Here is a 10,454-nt window from a genome sequence, read left to right as displayed (position 1 = left end):
AGTATTTCTAAAATATTCCCTCTCTAAGCCACATCCAAACCAGAACACAGCACATGTGTGTTTATTTAGGAGGGTTCAGTTAATCTACTTTAGTCAGGAACTACACAGATAAATAATACAGAGTTTTAAACATGAACGCAGAACATTTATTGTAACAAGATATAAAACTTTAAACGTTCATAACCACACTAGGCATTAACATGACTGATGGTGTTACCCAGCTTGCTCAGATTTGGGGAACTAGTTCTATATAATTCTTGAAATGCACTGACCATTTTCCTAAAAACACTATGAAATTTGAATTAATATATATAAATTCTCTTTCCTGTCTTTATTCAAATTCACTGTATGTACAGACACTCTCAGTGAGTCACCCAAACCCAAGGCCTTTTATTACTAAGAGAACAGCACAGCTCTTATTTGCCAGTGGCAACATTCTTAAAAGTTAATGGATAATAACCAATAGATCACTAACAGGTTTTGACCCAGATCCTTCGCCTTTAGAGCCAAGTGAACTTTTACCTGGGTGTAAATTTCCTTCAAACAATGCCTTTAAAAGCACTCTAGACAGCCATTTCCATTTTAATAGTTGGATGAGGATTGTAGCCTTCAATCTGAAAGTCTTCGGCCTGGAAGTCATCGATTGTCTCAACTTTTCGAAGGATTCTGAGCTTGGGGAAAGGCCTTGGTTCTCGCTGAAGCTAAAAACAACACAAGACCATTATTTTCCCAGATCCATACGCCCTGCTTTAATTTTTGCTCCCCATGTCCCTTACTTGAGTCCCATGATGGGGACTAAAGGTTTCTGGTTCAAGTTTTTTTCCTTTCCTTCAGAGTTCATTAAGACACTCCTTTTTTTAAATTGCCACTTAAATCATCCTTTGTTGAAAATAAACTGGCTTAAAGGCTTAATAAGACAACACCATAAAACTCCTAGAAGAGAACACAGGTAAAATATTCTGATATAAATCATATCAATGTTTTCTTAGGTCAGTCTCCCAAAGCAATAGAAATAAAAATAAACAAAGGGGACCTAATCTAACTTACAAGCTTTTGCAAAGCTTGTAAGATGTGCAAAAGGAAACCATAAAACTAAAAGACAATCTACAGAAAATATTTGTAAACAATGCAACTGACAACAGCTTAATTTCCAAAATACATAAACAGCTCTGTAATACACTCAACAACAAGAAAAACCCAATTTCAAAATGGGCAGATGACCTAAAGAGACAGTTCTCCAAAGAAGATACACAGATGGCCCACAGGCACATGAAACAATATTCAACATCACTAATTAGAGACATGCAAATCAAAGCCACAATTAGGTACCACCTCACACCAGTCAAAACGGCCATCATTAAAAAGTATAACATGCTGGAGAGGGTGTGGAGAAAGGGAATCTTTCTATACCAGTGGTGGGAATGTAAACAGATGCAGCCACTGGTGAAAACAGTATGAAAAGTTCCTCAGGAAACCAAAAATAACAATTACCAGATGACCCAGCAATTCCACTCCTGGGCATATATCTAGATAAAACTATAATTCAAGGATACATGCACCCCTGTATTCATAGCAGCATTATTCACAATAGCCAAGACAAGGACACAACCTAAATATCCATGGACAGATGGATAAAGATCAGGTTTGTGTATATGTATATATCTGCACACATGTATATATACAGATACACACACACACATGTACACACAGAATGGAATACTACTCAGCCATGAAAACAATGAAATGCCATTAGCAGCTATATGGATGGACCCGGAAATCATACTAAGCAAAGTCAGAAGGACAAATACCACATGACGTCACTCAAGTGTGGGATCTAACATGATACAAATGAACCTATCCCTGAAGCAGAAACAGTATCATGGACAGAGAAGAGCCTGGTGGTTTCCAAGGGGGAAGGGAGTGGAGGGCTGCGATTAGCAGGTACAAACTGATATACATAAAATGGGTAAACAAGAACCTACTGCAGAGCACAGGAACTATATTCAATATCCTAGGACAAACCATAATGGGAAAGAATACATACACATGCAGTACCTCACAGCACCTGTCACGTTCGGTGTCTGTGGCCACTGGGGCCCATCTGCCTGGTCCCTGCCTGTCCACCACCATCCACAAACCTGGAAGACTGTCCTCTTAGCTCCATCAGAGCCTGGAGGAGAACATCTATTACAAGAGGGACACCTCCCATATGGACAAGGTCTCAAGAGAAGGTACCAGACCCCAAAGTGTGACAGGTACATTTCTTACCTGAGTTTTCAGTGGCTCGATGTGATTCAGGTAAATGTGTGCATCTCCCAGAGTGTGCACGAAGTCACCTGGCTAAACCCCACAGAAGAAAGCGAAACTGTCAAGGCTTTAGTTCGAGTTCCTTTATAACACAGCATGTAAAAACATGTGGGCATGCAGACATTCCAGAGCTCTTCACAAGAAAATTTAACGAGTATCACTTTTGAGAAAAGTTGATCCAAAGTCGTATTAACTGCTCCAGGCAAGTCCCTGAGCAGTTCATTCATTTACACAGAGCGCATCTAAAGACTACAAAGAGCCGGAGTTCTCAGCCGTCAGGTCTCCCACGTGACAGGACCTCCCAGCCCAGTGTTTAGGCTAGTCCCCCACTCCACCCCACCCAGAGCAGCCCACCTTCAGGTCCGTGATGTGTGCGATCATGTAGGTGAGCAGGGCGTAGCTGGCAATGTTGAAGGGCACACCCAGGCCCATGTCTCCCGACCGCTGGTACAACTGGCAGGACAGCTCCCCATTCACCACGTAGAACTGGCAGAGGGCGTGGCATGGGGGGAGGGCCATGAGAGGCAGATCTGAGGGGCCAACACGTGCAAGTCAGGAGAGGAGGTGGTTTTTAAGGAACACAACTCTAAGCAAAGCAAAAAGCAGCAGAAGCCAGCTCTTACAGTGGAGATGGTGAGAAGAGCCACTGGGCCAGTGACCCCCATGGACCATTCCCACCCCAGATTGGCATAAGGCCAACAGAGACCTGCCCATCACTGTAAGACCTCTGTGGATGTACAAGGACTGCTGAGGCCACCCGCTCTCATCCGAGCTGAAATAAATTACTTGGGCCACCTCCGTGGCACCAAGCCACAAGTACAGGGGGAATTAATTCATTTGCAGGGACCATGAGAGACTGGTGACTCAGGCTCACCCTCCTGCACTCAAATTGCTATGATTAATGCAAAAATTCCACTCAGGCTATTTACTACACCTCGGGAGAACTTAATTTTACAACTGTTTAAAAGGCTCATAATAGTGAGGTGGAGGTGATCTGAAATTCCAACTGTCCCAATTTAAAATGTTAAATTTATTTTATAATTAAAGCCCGTAAACACAAATTAATTCCACCTGGGCCCAAGCTCGCTCTCTGAAGGTAAAAACGGGGCCACTTGGGCCATGGCCAGGGTCACACGAGCAGCTGTGAAGCCGGGGACAGTCCCCAGGACCACCTCCGACCCGGTGCCTCTGCTCAAGGCTCAGTTAGGACACAGGAGGATGACTGGGGCACCATCAACCTTTTGGATTCCAAGCACACAGGATGATTCTTCTGTCGTTAGGGTTGGTTTTGATTGTGTCGATCACTTTTTGCAGTTGATCTACTCCTTGACCTGAATACTCTGCAGAATTGGCAAAAACAAGAGACCACTGCACATGTAAACCACGGCACCCCAGGAGACGGCCCCACGTCACCGAGCACGCTGTCCTCCCCCCGAGGCCCCGCCGGCCCAGTCACACAATATCCAGTGAACAGTACTGATGTCTCATACTTTGCTGGGTTATGTTGAGTCTGGGCTCCTAGGTCTGTCCTCTGGAGCCATAAGTCTATTTTCCCACTACTTAAGAGACTTTTAAATACTTGGCCAGGGTGTCCCTCCTTCCCCTTCTCCTATCGCTAAACCTTCTTTATCCTCAACAATCAGTTTCTTCCAGCAGTCCCCACAGGACATCGTGTCTGTACCATCAGCGATTCCTGTCCCACTTCACTGCCAGGCAGGGCTGCATCTGCAGTAGAATGTTTCCTACCCTACATGGTCCAACAACCCATGATGAGGATTCCTTTTTGTCCTCTAGATACTAGCCTTCCAACATTCCCACCAAAAATTACAATGTAACAGCTAAACTGCTACTGACCTGTAAACATCAGGAAGCCTGTCTATTATATACCACCCTGTACTTTTCTCTCATGTCTGGTCTCTGAACTTGCCGCCTCCTGGAGTGAACTGGAAGCTGAGATGTGCAAAGCCTCCCATCTCTATGGTTAAATGTCTATTTGCTGGAGTCAGACTATGCTTGAGTCCAGGAGTTCTTAATTTGGGGAAGAAAGCCCTGTCACTATCACAGTTCCAGAAAAAGATTTTTAAAAAGATGACCTGTAATGGAACAGTTTTGTGTCTTGATTGTGCTGATGGCTACATAAATCTCTATGGGCTGAAACTGCACACAAATTTGCAAAGCTGGAGAAATCTGTTAAGTGCTGTGGGTTTTACCAACACTAATTTGTGTGAGAGGTGGTGTCACCAAGTGACCGAGGAGGGTGGCGTCCAGGAGTGAGATGTTTCATCTCCACCCCACCAGGGTGGGGAGGAGAGGGCGATCAAGACGGGTGCTGTCCCATCAGCGCCACCAGCAGCGTGCTGGGTGGTTCAGTCTTGAAAAGGAAGATCAAGGTGACCACAGGGAAGTCAGTCCCTGGGACTCATCCCCAGATGAACTTCCAACCTGCCTCCAACACAGCGACCGACCACCCACTAGGTCACTGTCTGCTGATGAACAAGGTACGGAAGGCGCCCAGACCCAAAAGTGCTGACCACCTGGTGTGTGACCCGACCCTCCCCCTGGATGCGAAGCAGCCTCTCACAAGGTCCAAGTTATATATCCATTTCCCCATCATCAGCTTCCTATCCCCCAGGCTTCGCTTGCAGCCACAGGACAAACCCAGGCCGTGAAAGGCACTCAGGAAATCCAAGGCCCCCCTCCAGCTCCTCACCTGAATCCATATCTTTGTATTCAGCCCCAAAATGCCTCCACTGGAAGCCATAAACTGGGCCTAAATCCCCTTCAGCTCTGTCGGAGAAGCCCAGGCCATCCAAGAAGTCTCGGGACCCGTTGGCATCCCAAATTTTCACTCCCTTGGAAGAGAGTTCCTTAGCGTTGGTGGATCCCTGTAAGAGATGCGGCATCCGGTGAATTCCAAGCCCACAAGTGGGCCTGTGTTGACAGATGGGGCAGCACCTGACGCGCCCCATCACTAGGCAGGCTGGTCCCAGCCCACACTTTCCAAAGACCCCCGAGACAGTCTGATCCTTCTTTGCAATTACTCCCTCAAATCCTTTTTCCTATTCTCAACCAGGACTTCTAAACATCTCCAAGTCCTTTCAGTGCTCCCATCTAACAGTTCTGTTTCTTAACTAAATGTGTCTTGTGACTAAGTGTAACACCCCAGTAGGAATCTATTCCACACTCGCAATGTGTTTGGTGTATCTTAGACCTGGTATATAGGACGTTTCCATGGACATCAGTATTAGCTTTTGTCAAATATGTCAGTCACGTATCTTTACAAGATCCACTGTCAAGTTATGTTCATCAACAACCTGTACTTGCAAAGTACAGGCTGGCGGGTTTTTGGGTTTTTTTTTGGTGCCAAGTATAAGCTTTATGTTCCTCTTATGTATTTCATCTCATTAGAGGTGGCCCATGTATCCTGATGGTGCATCCAGGTCAAGACCCCATTTGGCCTCTGGGTAGGATGTGCTGTAATGGTTACAAGCAGGCAGTGAGGCCACACACCTGGGCGCTGGGCCTGCTGTCTCCTTGCTTCTCCTCTGACCAGCTCCCTGACCCCTCCAGCCTCAGTATCCGAACCCAAGAAAGAGCACAGTAGTAGCAATCACCACCCACATTACTGGGAGGAGTAGATAATACAAGCAAATGCTTGGCACTCAACAGATACGAGCCAAGGCACAGACTGCATCTCCCCATCTCGCCCAAAGACACCAGCTGAAGTGTAGGTACGCCAACTCCTCTATCTTGAGTCACCCATGGAGTGACTATCAGAGGCGGGTCTGCTGTCTTCCTGGTGAGGACTCACTGGAATCCTGCACTCCAGCTTTATGATCAAACAAGCGCCTGATCTCTATTTCTGAGCATCTCAGTTCCTCCCTTTCTGTCATTGAGTTTGTACTAATTATTTTCACTTCCAGTGACTCATTTCTTGTTTACTCATGTTGCTTCAAAAGTCTCCCTCCCCATCCATTCAGCCTGGGCTCTAGCTTGTCTGCAAACATCCTCTTCTGAGATCTGTATCCAAACCTCAACCTTTGCTAAAATGCGTTGCGGTCTTGGGCCTGCTTTGGCCCAAGATGATACAAGCCACAGAAGGAAGCCCAAGCTTGAGCCTAGCCCAAAAGAGAGCCCATCTCTTTAGGCACCCTGTGAGCAGTGCTGGCCAGAGTCTCAGACCAGTGAGATGAAGGGGAGATGAAGAGATGAAGGGGAGACACAGGTGTGGCCACTGCCCACCATCACCGTGCTCAGCTTAATACTCAAGAGCCTCTTCTAACTTACCCCCCAGGAGAGCACAGCTGGGATCTATATTCAGTCAGCAATCCCTGTGAGTGCCTACTGTGCAGCAGGCTGTGTTCCAGGGGACGAAACAGCAGACAAGAGAAATTCTCTGCCCTCGTGGAGCTTACAGTACTTTTCTAAACATCAAAAAATTTTTATTTTAAATAAAAAATTTTTAAATGATAGTATTTTATTCATTTGTTTGCCTTCTCCCTTGAAGGGGGTAAAGGGGGAAGATCTTATATATAAGATGAGGCTTCTCTAGAGAAAAAACAAAGGAGGAGTGGGGGTAATCATGGTTTTAGATCAGAGGCAGGGAAAACTGAGTAGAGAGTTGAAGGTGAGGGTGCTACATAGGGGTGGGGATTCCAAGGAGCAGGAGCAGTGAGTACCAGCCCCAAATGGGGACATCCTGGTGTGCTCAAAGATCAGCAAGGAGGCCAGGGTGAGAGGAGCAGAGCGAGCATGACTCTGGCTGAGGCCAGAGCAGAGACAGGACTGTAAGGACCTTGAATAAAACAGGAGCCACTAAAGACTTTAGGCCAAGGAGTGACATGATGCGCTTTTAAAAGGATTTCGCTGGTGCTGTACTGACAACAGATTATTGACTTCCAATAGCAGCAACTTCTTTACCTTGATAAACCACAGCAACTCCTCCAAAACACCTTTCCAGAAAACACGTTTGGTTGTCAGCAGAGGAAATTCATCTGGAAAACAGTTTGCCATGTAATTTCAAGATGAGAAGACAGAACATGCCATCCAACTTTTTCTGTAAAAAGAGAGGACATGCCCCAGGACAGAAGGCCTGGGAACTGACTGCAGAGGAGCTGGAAACCTGTGACTTCTCCCACGCGGGCACCCCCTGATCAGAGTGGGGTTCCCAAGGCTGCAGCCCCAAGTCAGTGACACACTTCAGGTGAGATCACCCTCCTGCACCCTTGACCACCAGACACAGGAATTTCACACAGACAGATGGGGCGGGGAGGCCCATGTGGATAGGGAAAGAGCCAGCAGCCACTACCCCGTCAGTGCAAACCCTTCCCAGAGGTTTGAAGAGAACACACAGAATGTGCCCTAGGACACAGCCTGAAGGCTCCTACTGCACGATTACCCTGCCAGGGAGAACGGGCTCACCACCAGGTAACAGCCGATATTGCCCTGGCTAAAAGTGAGTCAGTTCAGTTCAGTCGCTCAGTCGTGTCCAACTCTTTGCGACCCCATGAACTGCAGCATGCCAGGCCTCCCCGTCCATCACCAACTCCCGGAGTCCACCCAAACCCATGTATGTCCATGGAGTTGGTGATGCCATCCAGCCATCTCATCCTCTGTCATCCCCTTCTCCTCCTGCCCCCAATCTTTCCCAGCATCAGGGTCTTTTCAAATGAGTCAGCTCTTCACATCAGGTGGCCAAAGTACTGGAGTTTCAGCTTCAACATCAGTCCTTCCAATGAACACCCAGAACTGATCTCCTTTAGGATGGACTGGTTGGATCTCCTTGCAGTCCAAGGGACTCTCTTAGTTCTTAAATATTTGCAAAGAAAATTAACCTTTATTTATATATTTTTTAAACTTTTGTTTCCTTTTTTCTTTTTGAACTTTTTATTTTGTACTGGGGTATAGCCGATGAACAATGTTATGATAGTTTCAGACGAACAGAAAAGAGATTGAGGCATAAAGGTATCCATTCTCCCCAACGTCCCCTCCCATCCAGGCTGCTCCCTAACATTGAGCATAGTTCCATGTGTTATAGTTCTGTGTTAACAGATCCTTGTTGGTTATCCATTTTGTATGTGGGATCCTAGTTCCCCCTTTAACAGCTTGAACCCCATGCCCCCTGTACTGGATGGTGTCTTAACCAGGGAGGCCCAGGGAAGCCCTCGACCTTTAATATTTAACTGAACTAAAAATAGTTATATGTTTAAACACCTGATATGCACAATCCTATCTGATCCTCAATACAATCCTGCTTGAGGCTCCATTATGATCTCCATTTTACAGGCACCAGGAGGTGGTAAGTCTGCATCTAACAGCTGCGAAAAATGTAAAAGCTTATCTCTAAATTCAGTACCTATTCAGCCGACTGTACAGGTGATACTCATGTAACAAGGGCAGAGTCTTCAAGCACCTACATTCCCTCCATTTGGGGAATCATTTCCTCCACGTTGAGCACATGAGGAAGCTGAAGATAGGCAAAGATAACCAACAGCGCCCAAGTCTAAGCAGAGACGCTGGAGTGAAAATAACGCCTGTGGCTCATGGGAGGCTATCACGCAGGAGCTGCAGGCAGGTGAATCCCTCTACTCAAGACAAAACTCCCCAAGCTGTCCAAGCCAATCTGGTCACAGCAGCTCCGGATTTTCCAGTCTCTGCGATGGGTGTGTGGCAGAGGGTTTCTGCCCTGACCCGGGTGCACCTCCTTCAACAGCTGGTCTCCCCACTCACACCCACCCTCCACACCTATTTCACGGACGTTTGTCTGAGGCCGACCCCCATCCCACCTGTTTGTCCCCTGAGAGCCTGGCACTAACAACTTCCAAGACACATTTCTCCCCAGGAAAGTGAAAGTCGCTCAGTCGTGTCCGACTCTTTGCGATCCCATGGACTATATATACGATCCATGGAATTCTCCAGACCAGAAAACAGGACTGGGTAACCGTTCCTTTCTCCAGGGGATCTTTCCAACCCAGGGATCGAACCCAGGGCTCCCGCATTGCAGGCGGATTCTTCACCAGCTGAGCCATCAGCGAAGCAAATAAGGGAATTCCCTGGAGGTCCAGTGGTTAGGACTCCCCACTTTCGCTGTAGTGGCCCCGGTTCTAAGAACTCGCAAGCCTTGTGGCACGGTCCCCCCCTCCCCCGCAGAAAAAATTAATAAGAACTTCTCGGATTCTCGCGCTTCTGTTTCAAGATTAGGGAGGAAAGCTGGCTGGCTGGACCAGATGGGAGAACTGTCACGAGCCCCAAGTTTCCGCCCCTGCTTGCCAGCGGTCTCCTCACGCCGAGGTCCCGCCCACCTCATCTGGGCTCCAATTTTTACAAACAAAGCGGAACAGTCAACGCGGAGGGAAGAGGAGTGGCGAAAAAGAGGCCCTGCAGTCAAGGCCTCGGTCAAGCCCGGGCAGATCCTCTCCCGCACTCAAGTCTGGGGCTAGCGCTGCAGAGCCAAGCCCGCTTAGGACAGAGAGAGCATAGCAGGGTGATTAAGAGCCAGAGGGCCTGCTTTTACCTCCCAGCTCCATCCGTCCAGTCCGTGTGACCTTATGCAAGTTCACGTCTCGAGTCCGAGCCAGTTTCGGCGTCTGTAAAGTGGGGCCAAAGCCATTCCCCTTACTCACGCTGCAGAGGTTAGGGCTAAACGCCCGTCGTTGGGCCCGGCCTGTCCGCAGCGCTCTCCCCACCGCAGCTCCGCGCGCACCGGGCCCGCCCGCCCCCGTGACGCGGCCGCCTCACCTCTCAGGTTGTACCGCGCCTGCATCCCGAACACCGACAGGGTGCCAGTGCCGGTGCGGTCATCCTTCCGGAAGCCGCAGCGGAGGATGTGTTCTATCTGCCCCAGGTACTGCAGCTCCCCGTGCGGCGGCGGCGGCGGCGGCCGCGGCTCGGCGCTCTGCTCCTGCACGCCGGGCGGCGACGGCGGGCGTAACGGCTCGAGGCCAGCCGCTGACATAGTGCTGGTTGCGGGCGCGGCGGCGAGGGCCGGACGGCGGCGAGAACGGCCTCCCAGCGCCTCCCAGGAGTCTCTTTTCCCGCCACAGCGCGGGACTCCGCCCCTTCCTGTGACGCTTCAGTGACGTAGGCCCCACCCGATCCCGCGAGAAACGGCCCGTCGCGTCCCGAGAGGTCTCGGGGCCTTGGGTTAT

General features: G+C 48.7%; 1 protein-coding gene across 1 annotated transcript; it reads right to left on the bottom strand.

The window, feature by feature from the left end:
- Window positions 1-123: 123 nt before the first annotated feature.
- TYMS (thymidylate synthetase) lies at window positions 124-10,454 on the bottom strand. The gene is made up of 7 exons (XM_055558960.1): window positions 10,045-10,454; window positions 7,228-7,301; window positions 5,018-5,192; window positions 3,546-3,647; window positions 2,662-2,837; window positions 2,269-2,340; window positions 124-701 (listed from the first exon to the last, which is right to left on the bottom strand). The coding sequence occupies exons 1-7, from the start codon at window positions 10,259-10,261 to the stop codon at window positions 564-566; spliced, it is 954 nt and encodes a 317-aa protein (XP_055414935.1). The 5' UTR covers window positions 10,262-10,454; the 3' UTR covers window positions 124-563.

The sequence above is a fragment of the Bubalus kerabau genome, chromosome 21 (assembly GCF_029407905.1).
Source record: "Bubalus kerabau isolate K-KA32 ecotype Philippines breed swamp buffalo chromosome 21, PCC_UOA_SB_1v2, whole genome shotgun sequence".
In the NCBI taxonomy this organism is placed as follows: domain Eukaryota; kingdom Metazoa; phylum Chordata; class Mammalia; order Artiodactyla; family Bovidae; genus Bubalus; species Bubalus kerabau.
Note: the sequence above shows the minus strand (reverse complement) of the source record. Positions and strands in the feature narration are given on the sequence as shown.